The sequence below is a fragment of the Scyliorhinus torazame genome, chromosome 6 (assembly GCF_047496885.1).
Source record: "Scyliorhinus torazame isolate Kashiwa2021f chromosome 6, sScyTor2.1, whole genome shotgun sequence".
Lineage (NCBI taxonomy): Eukaryota > Metazoa > Chordata > Chondrichthyes > Carcharhiniformes > Scyliorhinidae > Scyliorhinus > Scyliorhinus torazame.
In genome coordinates this window covers 243,736,463-243,751,630 of record NC_092712.1, presented here as the reverse complement: position 1 = coordinate 243,751,630, position 15,168 = coordinate 243,736,463, and the positions used below count along the sequence as shown (strand labels likewise).

The following is a 15,168-nucleotide window of genomic DNA, read 5'->3' as shown; positions in this document are numbered from 1 at the left end:
GACGAATTATTGGGTCCAAAGCTAAGGACCGTCCAAAAGAGCGCGAAACCCCAGAAGGATAAAGAGACATGCTGCCATGTTCAGTCTCTCTTGGCCCCGGCGCTCGGGCTCTCTTGGCCACGACCTCCGCCAACAACCAAGTGTAGCATCACGACCAGAAAACAAGTTCAAGACCAACGATCGCTACCAGATGAATGAACCACGCAGAAACAAAGTCATTTCTCCAGACCCAGCCACGCAAGATCCGAACAAAAGCCTTGTTCCAAAAGCATAAAGTTGGGTGCCTGAAGTTAAGTACAGGTTGTTGTAGTGTTGGGTGTAATTTAGCTTGTAGTGTTTTATGTTGCATGTCAAAGTAAATCTCGTGTGTAAATAAACTATCATTGAACTTGAACTAGCTAATTGGTTGTTTGGTTTTTGATCGATATCCGGTAAAACCTTGTGGTGGTATCATTTGACACCTGGCAACTCAGAAAAGCAATATCATCATTAATAACAGTCATATCAGTATTCAGTTAAAAAGAGCAACATTATTGGCGTCTCCGGTGCTGATTGGCAACACCAAGCAGGAATGTCCTATCCCCCCACCCCCGCTGTTGTTCGTGCTTGAGATTGAGACATTGGCCATCGTGTTGAGGAGTTCGGAGGTGTGGAAAGGGGACCTTTGTATGCGGACAACTTGCTCTTGTATGTATCGGCAGCGAGTGGGTCACTGGGAGCATATTGGAGTTGCTTCAAGTATTTGGTCTCTTTCGGGATATAAACTAAATTTAGATAAGTGTCTCATTCATTTTGGCAGTATTTCAGTAGTGTAAGTAGTGTTATGGACAGGTGAGGTGGTGATTTCTCCTCTCGTCACTTGTAAACAGAAAAGTGTTTTGATTTGCATTCCTTTCATAAACGGTGGTGTATTTCCCAACCCCTCCGTTTTGGTGTGATCCAACTTCCATTTATAGCCCCACAGCAAACGTTGGATATGATGAACTCCTATATGCACGTACACGAACATGGGAGGAGGGTAGCAGCATTGCTTCCTTTTCATCCATATAATGAAAAAGAGGTAAAGAAAGATTCACAGAGAAGACCACAGAGAAACGAATAATTTTTTTCATGCGAGTCCAGATTAAAGGCCAATGGTGAATTCCTCCAGAATTCAGCAGGCTGAACTGATGCTGGATAATTCACTTTTCCAGTAGAGTTGATTTCTGCAATGAGGTATGCAAAGATGAATCAGTCTTGTAGGCATTGGTTCAGAATTTCCAATAAAAACAGCATAGATGGGAACAGGCTTCAAACCTGGCTAAAGCCTGTTTTCTGTTCTGTTGCTAGGTAGATGGAAATGGGGCATTATTTCGGCTGCACAGGGCAATGTTGCTGGTTCCACTAGCCATGGATTCATGTCACAGGAAGTCCACCTCTCCACTTTGGCTTGAACAAAGCGTGTGCATACCTTTGACTGGGTCCCTGAGATGGTTAATGTTCCAGCCACCGGGTTAAAGTGGGTTGTTACCGGGTCCTTTATCCTAGCAGACAAATTGGCTCATTTGGCCAGGCGTGGCTTTTGAAATGTAGATGGGCATTGTATAATTCTCTTTGCAGTTAGTCTCTGCAGGCCACGGGAGCGATAATGAGGTACAAATTTTGATATTGCCAAATCATCCCTTCTGTTCAGGGTCACCGACATAGCTTCACCTATTTCAAAATAAAAAGGGCCTTTGTAAAATTTTGAAATTAGCCAGCCGAATACATATTGTATAAAAAAATATAGCATGAACTCTTACCCCCTGACAGTAGAATGCTTTCTATTTATTTTTTCTATTTTTAAAAACTCTCTTGGATAAGAATTTTTTCCAATCAAGATTGAATGAAGACATTTACCCATGCAGATATTATATATGTATGTAGATCTGGTGTAAACATAGAATTCCTATTCCCCTTGTAACACCTGCTATCATTAATATGGTTAGGTGTCGGTGTTTCATTTCTCAACGTTATTGGAGAATTTGTGTGACTTCTTGCTGAGGATTCTATTCCTTTTTGTAACTTAGCACACTTTGTATTTGAAATGAAATACTTAAAATCCACAGTGGAGTAACTTGATGGCGAGACACGAGGCATTTTGCTCCCATTTCCTAGTTCCAGTAGTTTTGGATTTTCAGGATTTGCCGCTTTTTGATCTATTACTTTGTGATCTATTACTTTGTGAAGGGTTGATGTGCTGAAAAGATTGTCTTCATTCTACAGATTTTCTGTTTTTGTAGGTGACAGTCCTCGGCAGCCAACATCCAAATTCAGACAGGTCTGAAACAAAACACCCAGCCAGTGATGGTGAGCTTGACAGAAGGCTTGACTCAACACAATCTGAAGAGCAAAGATATTACAGTGATACAGAAAGACATCACCGTAAATCAGTAAAAGTGTGCATTACCTTTTTAAGTGTCTTATTAACCAGTCTGTTCCACATTGTTCCATATTTTAATTTATTGCAAGAAAATAATTCTCCCCGTTTAACTCCGCCCAGCCCCTTGTTTCATTGTTTTCTCCGCTTATTCATATTTTTCTTAATTGCATGAACATTGAGCCCGTTCTGAAACATAGGATTTTGAATTGTATTGGTATTGTTGCTCGAAGCTTTTCAACTTGCATGCATTAAGACAATTCAGAAGAATAATAACTTTAAAGGGAGAGTACTGTTTGATTGGCAAGTGGAATTTCGTAGAGGTGTTGCCATGGAGAATTTGCCCATTAACTGATTAACAGACATTAATTGCTGAGCTTTATATAAATTCAAACCAGGCAGGTTGACTCCGATTGGTCGGGCCATTGCCCTGAGGATTGAACCAGAGAATGACTGTTGTCTATTTTGTTTAGTTGAAACCAGCACAATGTATGTACATGTTATTTTTGTCTGCAATACGTAGTTTCCGGCACACAAAAGTGAGCCACACTGTGGTCCAACTGATGATCTTGATTTGGTTGTTAATGTAATTCTCAGCAGGCAGCACGGTGGCGCAGTGGTTAGCACTGATGTCTCACGGCGCCGAGGTCCCAGGTTTGATCCCGGCTCTGGGTCTCTGTCCGTGTGGAGTCTGCATGTTCTCCCTGTATTTGCATGGGTTTCGCCCCCACAACCCAAAGATGTGCAAGGTGGGTGGATTGGCCATATTAAATTGCCCCTTAATTGGAAAAAATTAATTGGCCACTCAATTTATTTTTAAAAATATGTAATTCTCAGCACACTCAGGATTGTTCAACAAATGTTGTCAAACTGTGGAATCACATCTAATATTCACTGTCTAGATTCAAATGACACCAGGATATTAAAATCACAGATGTTTCTTTGTTGCCAAGATTGCAGGCTGACCAATAATTAAAATATGCCCAACTTATTTTTGGAATCTTATTTCTACTTTTATTTAGTGAATTATTTTAATTGTAAAGCATTTTGTTTAATTTGGTCACAGGGATTTCTCAGCCTGATAAATCCAATCAGTAAGCCCAAAATAATTGCCCAAAATAATGTAACGAATATTTTTTTGCACCCTTTCAGGTAACCAGTAAACTGAAAAACACAACGGCCTTGGGGTCCAGCAAAAGTAGATTTCAGAGATTTTCAGCCATTTGTAAGTGATGAAATTGCATGTACCATTGCTGAATGTGCAAAATAGATCTGAATTGTGTTTTAGGTTTGGATGTGCTGTTCTTAAAAATGTATTTCATAACAGAAATGTAAATCAGCTATCACATGCTCAATTGCCTTGTTGGATATTGATGACTATTGCATCTTTAATACATTTAAGAAAAAAGCTGTGCGTTATTTCAGTATACCATACTTTAATGCCTCCAGTGTTTAGTTAACATTTGTAGAATTTTTATCAACTACAAACATAAATTAACTGTTCCAATTCAATAACAAGATCCCATAAACCAAAAACCCCTTTTTACCAAAACAGTAGGTAACTATAATAATTGGGTTTCTTCCTTGGAATAACTCTTTAATGTTGAAAATAGAGAGACAGGGCACAATACTCACTTTGAGTCTACAGCAGCCAAATGTGAAAACAAAAGGAAAAAAAACTCAGAGCCACAAACCAGCTATTCTGTAGTGTGGGGGTGTTAGTGTGTTGGTGGGGTCTGTAAATGTCACCGCACTCGAAGCAAAAGTTTAAAAACTCTCAGAGCTGCAGCCCAGCTCCATCCACACAATGACATCACAAGTCATGTGACAAGACAAAAACCTTTCTTGAAGAGCCACTCCCATGACACGTCTCATGAAAACAGCTGCCTGCCTGTATCCTGTTAGGCCTCCCAATGTTGCGTCATACCAGCAGGAAATCATCTCAATGTCAAACTTGATTGATAAGTGTAAAAGGTGGCCCTCAGTTCACCAGGGACTTGAGGTGAGTGCAGCAGAGTCTACCTACCATAGTTTGCACCTTTCCTGATGTGCTGAAATCCATACTGCTGAACTGGTCTTCATGGATCCCATGGACCTGCCTCGGATCAGTACTTCATTGGAAAGTACAGGTACCTCCTCCCCCCACCCCCCCGGTGCCATACACCAGTGTCTATCTGGACAACACTCTGCTCCACTGTGTGGAAGGAGGGCAAAGCAAGAAGGGGGAGTGGGGAAAGGGCAGACTCTTGCGGGCAATGTGGAAGGAGGGCAGTTCAAGAAGGGTGAGGATTCACTGTGGCAGGCAGAGGGATGAGGAGGTGGATAAAGAGGTCGAACAATGGAAAGGGGTGGAAAGCCAGACCCAAACATGGCTGCATGAAACGTAAACAAAAACGGAGTGCATATATTGCTGGAAGGGGATGAATGCAGACTGAAAATTATAGGGTGGGTGTGTGTTAGCATGTTGGTGGGGTCTGTAAATGTCACCGCACTTGTCGTCCCGCACTTGTCGTCCCCCACCAGTCCAGCCCTACCATTGTGTCCCAGGGTGTGTCCGGGTTGCTGGTAGAACGATCGTGTTTCCTTGGAGAAAGTCGTGCAGCAGGAACCTGAGCTCCTTCCCTTTCTGGAGTTGGAGCTTCTATGAACGTTCCCCCCCAGGATCACCAGTCTACCGTCCACATGACAGGCCCTTTACTCTGTGTCCCCTGTCCTATCTCCATGTCCCAAATGTGGCGTCCATCTTTGCTAGCGTGAACCTATGGTTGTTATGGATGGGGGGGTGCTCTATAGACCTATCACCAAACAAGTGGAGCTTGAACTGTTTCTAGGTCTTTAGTGTGGCCACTATCACCAGGCTCCTGAGTGTGTGTGTGGGAGCCAGTTGTCAAGGACAGCATAAAGGCCAAAGAAAAAGCAAAAAAGTGGCGAGGATTAGTGGGAAACCAGAGGATGGGGAAGCCTTTAAAATTGAGCAGAGGACAACTAAAAAAGCAATAAGGGGGGGGAGAAGATGAAGTACGAGTGCAAGCTAGCTAGTAATATAAAGGAAGCTAGGAAGATTTTTTTTCAATATATAAAAGGTAAGAGAGAGGCAAAAATAGACATTGGACCACTAGAAAATGTGGCTGGAGAAGTAGTAATAGGAAACAAAGAAATGGCAGACAAACTGAATAGTTACTTTGCATCAGTCTTCACGGTGGAAGACACCAGTGGGATGCCAGAGAACCAGGGGGCAGAGGTGAGTGCAGTGACCATTACTAAGGAGAAGGTTCTGGGGAAACTGAAAGGTCTGAAGGTGGATACGTCACCTGGACCAGATGGACTACACCCCAGGATCCTAAAAGAGATAGCTGAGGAAATTGTGGAGGCTTTGGTGGTGATCTTTCAGGAATCACTGGAGGCAGGAAGGGTCCCAGAGGACTGGAAGGTAGCTAATGTAACACAACTGTTTCAGGAGGGAGGGTGGCAGAAGACTGGAAAATATAGGACAGTTAGCCTGACTTCGGTCATTGGTAAGATTTTGGAGTCTGTTATTAAAGATGAGATCGCGAAGCACTTGGAAGTGCATGGTAAAATAGGACTGAGTCAAAGGGATGTCGTGTCTAACACATCTGTTAGAATTCTTTGAGGAGGTAACAAGCAAGTTAGACCAAGGAGAACCAGTGGGCGTGATTTATTTAGATTTCCAGAAGGCCTTTGACAAGTTGCCACATAGGACACTGTTAAATAAGTTAAGAGCCCATGGTGTTCAGGGTAAAATGCTGGCATGGATAGAGGATTGGCTGACTGGCAGAAGGCGGAGAGTGGGGATAAGGGGTCTTTTTCATGATGGCAGCCGGTGATCTGTAGAGGGACAGGTAGTATTGAGGAAGCAAGGGGGCTGCAGAAGGATGTGGACAAGCTAGGAGAGTGGGCAATGAAGTGTCAAATGAAATACAATGTGGAAAAGTGAGGTTATGCATTTTAGAAGGAGGAATTTAGGCATAGACTATTTTCTAAATGGGGACATGCTTCGGAAAGCAGCAGCACAAAGAGACTTGGGAGTCCTTATTCACGATTCTCTTGAGGTTAATGTGCAGGTTCAGTTGGCAGTTAGGAAGGCAAATGCAATGTTAGCATTCATGTCAAGAGGGCTAGAATACAAGACCAGGGATGTACTTCTGAGGCTATATAAGGCTCTGGTCTGACCCCATTTGGAGTATTGTGAGCGGTTCTGGTCCCCGTATCTACGGAAGGATGTGTTAGCCTTGGAAAGGGTCCAGAGGAGGTTCACAATAATGATCCCTGGAATGAAGAACTTGTCGTATGAGGAATGTTTGAGGACTCTGGGTCTGTACTCGTTGGAGTTTAGAAGGATGAGGGGGGATCTTATTGAAATTTACAGGATACTGCGAGGCCTGGATACAGTGGACGTGGAGAGGATGCTTCCACTTGTTGGAAAAACTAGAACCAGAGGGCACCATCTCAGGCTAAAGGGACGATCTTTTAAAACAGATGAGGAGGAATTTCTTCAGCCAGAGGGTGGTGAATCTGTGGAACTCTTTGCCGCAGAAGGCTGTGGAGGCCAAATCACTGAGTGTCTTTTTTAGACAGAGATAGATAGGTCCTTGATTAATAACGGGATCGGGGGTTATGAGGAGCAGGCAGGAGAATGGGGATGAGAAAATATCAGCCATGATTGAATGGCAGAGCAGACTCGATGGGCCAAGCGGCCTAATTCTGCTCCTATGTCTTATGCGGTGCTGACCTAATCTGGAAAGGCAGGTCCTCCTCCGTCTTAATATTGTCTCACTAAGTCTTCATTGCAGCTTTCAATGATCACCTAATGTCTGTTGTTGAATCTTGCAGGTTGGATGGGAAACATGTTGTGATAGACGGGATGGATGTAGTGAGGAAGATGGAAAAATTGGGAAGCGAAAGTGGCAAAACCAGCAAGAAAATTACCATCTCTGATTGTGGGCAGCTGAACTAATTGTATTTGCAAATAGAATTGTACAATTTAAATAAAATATGAGGGCAGCACGGTAGCATTGTGGATAGCACAATTGCTTCACAGCTCCAGGGTCCCAGGTTCGATTCCGGCTTGGGTCACTGTCTATGCAGAGTCTACACATTCTCCCCGTGTCTGCGTGGGTTTCCACCGGGTGCTCCGGTTTCCTCCCACAGTCCAAAGATGTGCAGGTTAGGTGGATTGGCCATGATAAATTGCCCTTAGTGTCCAAAATTGCCCTTAGTGTTTGGTGGGGTTACTGGGATAGGGTGGAGGTGTTGACCTTGGGTAGGGTGCTCTCTCCAAGAGCCAGTGCATACTCGATGGGCCGAATGGCCTCCTTCGGCACCGTAAATTCTATGAATTTGCACTTCTATGAATTTCAGACCCAGTCAACCTCTGGCTTCTTCACCCATCCCTTCACCCTCTGTGTTTGCCGCTGCCCAGTGGTAGAATAGAAGATTAGGTAGGGCAGGCCTCCCACATGTCACCCTCACTGTAAGATGGTCTTGCGTATCCGAGGCCCCCCCCCCCCCGAAGACACAGGCCAGGGTTTGTTGACCCTGGTGAAGAAGGATTTGGGGATAAAGATCGGGAGCGATCTTCAATACGAAGTGGAACCTAGGTAGCACCTTCGTTTTGACCATCCGTACTCTTCCTGTTAGCAAAAGAGGGACCAAGTCCCATTTTTGCAGGTCCCTCTTCACATCCTCCACCAGGCTGGCGAGGTTCCACTTGTGGAGACTCGTCCAGGTGTAGGCCACTTGGATCCCCAGGTATCTGGACTTGGTTTGGGCTACTTTAAACAGTAGTCCTTCCAGTTCAACTCCTCCCTCTCAAGGGTTCATTGGGATGATTTCGCTCTTCTCCAGATTGAGTTTGTAACCGGTGAAGGCACTGGACTCCAAGGAGCCTGGTTATCTTTCCCATGCTGGCCAGGGGATTTGAAATGTCGAGGAACAGGTCACCTGCATAGAGCAAGACTCTCTGCTCCTTGCCCCCCTCTGAATGCCCATCCACCACTCTGCCTATCTAAGGGCAGTGGCCAGTGGCTCGATTGCCAGTGTGAAAAGAAGCAAGGATAGCAGGCACCCCTGCCTCGTTATTCTATGCAGCTGAAAGTAGTTGGAGCTGCTGGTGTTCATCCGTATGCTCGCCATCGGAGCGCTGTACAAGAGCTTCACCCACACCATGAACCCTGTTCCAAACCCAAACCGTTCAAGTACCTCTCATGAGGTACCTTCATTCTACTCAATCAAAGATTTTCTCAGTGTCCAGGGGGACGATCACCTCTGGTGTCCCCTCCCCGGATCGGGTCATTATTACATTCATCAAACGTCTGACGTCAGTGGTTAGCACTGTTGCTTCACACCGCCAGGGACCTGAGTTCGATCCCCAGCTTGGCTGACTGTCTGTGCGGAGTCTGCATGTTCTCCCCTTGTCTGCGTGGGTTCCCGCCGGGTGCTCCGGTTTCCTCCCACAGTCCGAAGATGTGTGGGTTAGGTGTATGGGTCACGCTACGTTGCCCTTAGTGTCCAAATGTTAGGTGGGGTTGCTGGACTACGGGATAGAGTGGAGGTGTGGGCTTAGGTAGGGTGCTTCTTCAGGGAGCCAGTGTAGACTCGATAGGCCAAATGGCCTCCTTTGCACTGTACATTTGCACTGTAAATTCTATGATTCTATGTTCGCTGTTAGCTGTCTGCCCTTGAAAAACCTGGTCTGATCTTCCACGATCACTTCTGTTGGGAAGCTCTCTAGGTGCCTCGCCAGAGCTTTCGCTAGAATTTGCACAAATGTGTTTGAGCGATGAATCTGTATGATCCACACGCTGTCAGGTGTTTGTCCTTTTTGGGGGTCAGTGAGATCAAAGCCTAGGCCAGAGTCAGTGGCAGGGCCCACTTCAGAGAATTGTTGACCATCTCCTGCAAATGTGGGGCCAGTGCTACTGCCAACATACTTTGTCTGGAACCCATCTGGTCACTGTGCTTTCCTTGACTGCATGGAATTAATATATTCAACGATTTTGCTGAGCCCTTGCGATGCTTCCAGCCCGTTTCCTGTCCTCTTCCACCACCGATATTTCCAGTCTGTTGAGGAATTTGTTCATCTCAGACGGCCCCTCCGGCGGTTCGGAGATATACAGACCTCGGTAAAAGTTTGCAAAGACCTTGTTCTTGTCGTTTGGGTCTGCCACCATCCTACCAGCTCTTTTGCTCAGCTTGTTTCTTAGCTGGTGTACCAGCATGCAACTGGCCTTGTCTCCATGTTTGTAGAAGGCCCCCCATGCCTGGTGGAGCTGGTGGACTGCCTTGCCTGTGGAGGGCAGGTCAAATTCCATCTGCAGCTTTTTCCTCTCTGCCAGCAGATCCACGGTTTGGGCATGTGGAGTACTGCCGATCCACCTCCAGTATGGAGTCGATCACCCGCTGCTTGGCAGCCCCGTCTTTCCTGTCCCTAAGGACCCTATATGCTATGATTTTTTTTTTTCCCCCTCCTTATTGCAGGTTGTGTAATTGATGGCTTGGGATATTTTCGAGCAGCATTCCCTATTGGCGAGGAGAGCTGTTTCCAGTCTCCCATGGAGGGTGTTGGATCTGGCCTGTCTCCAACCTTGCGACCATGTAATGTGGCGCATAGTCAGATTACAATCACTGAGTATTCTACTTTTGTTACCGCTGGAAGCAAGTAGGCCATGCACACCTTGGAGCAAAAGGAGAATTCTTTCTCTCTCAGATGGTTGAACCTCTACAGGCCCTCCCCCCCCCCCCCCCCCCCCATTTGCTCCATGAAGCTGTTTAGCTCTCGAGCCATTCCTGTTATGGCTCTCACCCTTGAGTTAGATTTGTCCATTGTCGGGTCCTGTACGCAGTTAAAGACTCCTATGATGAGTCGGTGAGTATCTAGGTCAGGGATTCCAACCATTGTTTTTTGACACATTCTGCGTCGTCCCCATTTGGGGCATTTATATTTACCAAGACTACTGGGGCCCCTTCCAGGGTCCTGCTGACCATAACAAATCACTCCCCTGGGTCTGTCACTGTGCTTGTCACCGTGAATGAAACTAGTATAGTCACCCCTCCTTTGCCCTAAAGCCGAAGCACACATAAAACGCTTGTCCCACCAAGCCCTTCCTTACCTGCAGGCGGTCCCTCTGCCTTGCATGTGTCTCCTGTCGGAGCGCTACAAAGAACAATGCAGCACAGGAACAGGCCCTTCGGCCCACCAAGCCTGTACTGGTCATGATACCAACCTTTGCCAAAACCCTCAGCATTTACACAACCTCCCCTGGCAGCACATTCCAGGCACTCCCCACCCTCTGCATAAAAAATAAAACCTGCCTCTCACATCTCCTCTAAACTTTGCCCCACGGACCTTAAACCTATGCCCCCTGGTGGCTGACCCCTTCACCCTGGGAAAGAGAGCTACGCCTACCTTCGTACTCTTGAGATGGGTGAGGACTCTGGATATTTTCACCTGCCCGATGAGGCCTTGTACATTCTATGTTACTAAGCCAGATTGGGGGAGGCACCGTCTCCACCCCCCCCCCCCCCCGTTTGTATAAACCATACACCATACTCTCCCTGAGGGCCTGGCACTATTCTTCCAGGCCTGTCCTTATTTACAGGCCATTCTAGATGGCCGCTGACAACTTCCTCTTTCGCCATCTCCACATGCCGCTCGCATTCTCCCTCCCCCTTCCCCGTGCTCTGCTGTTCCTCCTGTACCCCTCTACACTTGTGCTCCCCCCTCTGCTTTGCCACTATCTCTACCCCAACTCCCCTAAACTCCTTGTTTCCCCTGAAATTCTGGAATCTCCATCTCGCTTGCGCCCTCTCGCACTCTTCGCCCACCTCAGGACCTGCTTTTTATCTTGGTATCTGTGGAGCTTTGTGATTATCGCCCATGGTGGTTCCCCAGCCCTGTGCTACTGCCAGAGTGACCTGTGGGTGCGATCTACCGCCAGGAGCTTGATGAATCCTTCCTTGCTGACCAACTTGTTGAGCATCTCTGCGATGTATTCTGTGGGATTTCTCCCCTCTGTTCCCTCCGGCACCCCCACAATCCAAGTTTGTTGATGCAACCGGTTTTCTTGGAGTCAACCTTTGTCCTTTAACCCTTTCTGGGCCTTAACCAACCTTGGCTTCGAGTGTCGTAATGCGGTCCCCTTCGGCCATGGTAGCCTTTTCGAGGACCTCTGTCGTCGATTTCTGGATGTCTAGCCGATGCTCCATTTTGTCCATTGACCCTTCGTGAGGGCTGTTGCAGCCTCCACTGCCGTCTCGATGACTGCCAAGAGGTATTTTTCCATCTCCTCCCTGTGTTTCTGGAGCTTGGAGGTAATAAAGCACTTCATTTGTTCCGTCAGTGCCTGGGTCTGTGCTGGGAAATCTGTGGGGTTGATCCTCGCCGGTTCTGTGCCTCCACAAGTACTTCCCCGTTCCGAGGCTGAGGTGTCCTTCCCCTCATCTGTCTTTTCGGCTGTATGGCTGGTTCTTTCCTACCATAGATGCCAGTGTGATCCATGAGGGTTAATTTGGGGGATTGTCTACACTTTTGGTGCCCGTTTGCTGTGGTTAAAAGGCCTTCGTCGATGTTCTTGAACGAGAGCACCCTTTTGTGTGACTGCTCAGCTCATGACTGCCACCAGACGCCACCCACTCGGGATTCTATGGATAACTAAATAGCCTCGCGTCAAAATTGGAAAAGCTCCATATTGGAAGATAGTAATGCAGCCTTGGAGAGTGAAGGTTAAAGTGAAGATGGTACAGCTGCATCAATTCTGCCATCCCATCAGTGAAGAGGAGTCATGGATTAGCAGTTAAGGCCATTCATCAATGGCCAAGCAGATTCCATTCGTACACCATGAGCAAACAAGTGCTCATAGTTTGCTATGTGTTGAGGTCAGAGCCATAATAATTCAATAATATAAATCTGAAATCTCACCCCCCACAGGGCTCCAGATGTCACATCAATGGAATGCTGATGGTGGCATGGGGAACTGTACAATCTAAGGTCCCAAAGTCCAACTTCTCCCAAGGTCTGGTATTCATACCTTTGTACTCAGCACCCTTCACCATTCTGGTCTTCAATAGCCCTTTTCAGAGAGGAGGCAAAAGTGAGCATGGATCCAGTGGGCTAAATACCTTTTATGCAAATTCTTATTTGAGGCCGAGGTAGAAGCAAAGGTGTCTGGATATGCAGCTCCAGCAGGCCATGGGAGTGAGAGCATCAACAGTGCTGAGGAGCAGAAACCCAGACTATGGAGATGATTTAACACAAGGGTCTTTCGTTTATCGGTGTCCTTTCTACAAATGAGTGAGAGATGAGTGAGAGGCAGTGCAGGGCAATACATGTCACATGCCACCTGATGCCATGCGGGTGTGTAGTCTTCCTCCAGCCAGTGTCCCTGAAGGTGATGACAGCACTTAACTTCTTTGCTTCTGGGTTTTTCCAGGGAGTAACTGGCAACCAATACAGCATTTTGGTCAGATACGCATTCAGGAGGTAACCAATACCCTTTTCAGGAGGGCTCATCATGAACTTGCTCTGGACAAGGACAGCAAGGCTCAGTTTTGTGAGCTTTGCAGCTGTATCTGTTCTCAAGAAAGTGGGAGGAACAGACTGCACTCACATGGCTGTAAGCACACCCTCGCAGCAGCCTTTGAGATACATCAAGCGTAAAGGCTTCCATTGATTGCTGTTCAACCAGCGAAAGCACATCCTGCATGTTTGTTCTCTGGGAGTTGCCATGACTCCTACATCCTCAATCACTCCCAGGTGCCTGGGATCTGCAAGGGGCCAGAATGTCTGGAGGGATGGTCATGACTCCAGTGCGTTGCCCTGTGGCTGCAGCCGAGGGAAGGTACAACGCTGCTCACACCACCATTCGCTCTCTCATAGGGCAGTTCATAGGACTGGTGAAGATGCGATTCAGACATCTGGATTACTTGGTTGTCTCTCTGCGATACACACCGGAGAGGGTTTGCCACATCATTGCAGTTTGCTGTGTCCCTTATGATTTGGCTATGCAGAGAGATGAGGTCCGACTGAAGGAGGTGGAGCCCCCTAGGGAGGTGAAAATAAGGAGGCTCAGGAAGTTCTGGAGGAAGCTGAGGGACAACGCCGTGTCCTGATGTCATGAAGGAGGGGAAATATGTGAGGCATGCCCATCATATCTGAAAGGTTTCAAGAGGAGTGAAACGAAGTCCAATCATCAGGAGATATCACTAGTTCTCCAAGTAATTTTGTGTCTTCTGAGGAAATAGCCAAACTATCGCTGAGAAGATGGGTCCTGCATCCAGACCTGGGGCCTCAAGTTGTCATGATTCACTAGGATCAGATCTTGACTGTGTTCATCCGTAACCTAGTAATGTGCTCACTCTATCAACTTAAGCCGAGCAAGGAAGAACAGTAATGTGAGTGGAGGCTGGAAATTTCCCATGCCATGGATGCAAACACTGACATAAAGGAAGTATGGATAGATGTACAGAGAGTAACATACCTGATGAGCCCTCAGCAGTCATTGTTATTCCTTGAAGAATAATGATTGCTAACTCGCCCATCATATACTCCGAATAAAGAAGTGTACACACCTACCTGACAACACACCCGTACCAAGTGGCAATGAGGTTGACATCACTTGAGTCTTAATCTTAAAGAGGGGACACTGAGTGTGAAAAAGTTGGATCTCCGAATGACAGGATTGCAAAATGCTTTCATCTGAACGTTGCATTCACAGACCCATGGAATGGTTTTCAAAAAGTGTAATTTATTCAGAGATGAGTCGCTGACGTGACATCAAACTTTCCTAACCCTACCACCATGCCTTGGTGCAGCCCTGACATCTGAAGCAGGGGTGAAGGCAGTCTGCTGACTGGTATGTCCTGATAGCTGTGATGACCTTGTCAGATATCCTCTGGAGGCCTGAACCCTGGAGGACCCGGTCTCATAAGGGTCACCTGCTCAGGAGCAGAAGAACTCTTAGCGGCTTGCCCTGCTGGAGTTGGTGCAGGTATAGGCAGAGTGGGCTCTGGGCACACTATTGAAGTATCCTGAGTGTAGGCCCCTGGGCTGTCCGACTAATGTTCATCCTTCCTGTAGGTGCCAGAGGGACTGGCATGACTCCTGGAGGAGATGAGGCACATGGAGGAAGGTCAGGATATGGCCTACACCTTGATGGTCACCACCAAGGTGTGTGGCCATGGAATGCAGGACCAAGCACACACCCGGCAAGACCTGCTAGGCCAAGGTCACCATGGTAGTTGCCAACCCCCCCATGGAGGCTTCAATGTGCTCACATGCTGGATCAACAACATCAGGCAGAATGCGGAGGGATCCTCCATCGTGCGCTCCACTCTGGCGAGTGACTGTCGAAGCTCTGTCCGATGTTTTGCAGCCTATTGCATCTCTACCAGTGAGCTGATCATGCTGCCAGAGCTCATCCTCTGACGGGGACTGAACAGTTGGCTGGTCTTCAGCAGTTCTCAGTGTCTGAGACCTGGCCTGTTCCTGCCTCTGACAGCTGTAGGAACGTGTCTGTGAGGTGTTCCCCAGAAAGTGACCCTGATTCTAACCGAGTTATGCCCCATTGATAAAGAACAAAGAAAAGTACAGCACAGGAACAGGCCCTTCGGCCCTCCAAGCCTTCTCTGACCATGCTGCCCGATTTAACCTTCTACACCCCTGTGGCACCCACCATCCTGTGTATTTAAAAAAAAAAAACCTTCCCTCTCACCTTAAACACATGTCCCCTAGCAATTGACTCTTCCACCCTGGT

At 47.1% G+C, this 15,168-nt stretch overlaps 1 protein-coding gene across 1 annotated transcript in view; it reads left to right on the top strand.

Annotated features, from left to right (window-relative positions):
* The window catches only part of LOC140425861 (uncharacterized), a 148,894-nt gene that overhangs the window by 113,659 nt on the left and 20,067 nt on the right, over window positions 1-15,168 (top strand). Inside the window, exons 11-12 of the mRNA XM_072510245.1 lie at window positions 2,262-2,417; window positions 3,551-3,623. Of these exons, the coding sequence (XP_072366346.1) occupies window positions 2,262-2,417; window positions 3,551-3,623 (229 nt within the window). The remainder of the gene's footprint in view (window positions 1-2,261; window positions 2,418-3,550; window positions 3,624-15,168) is intronic.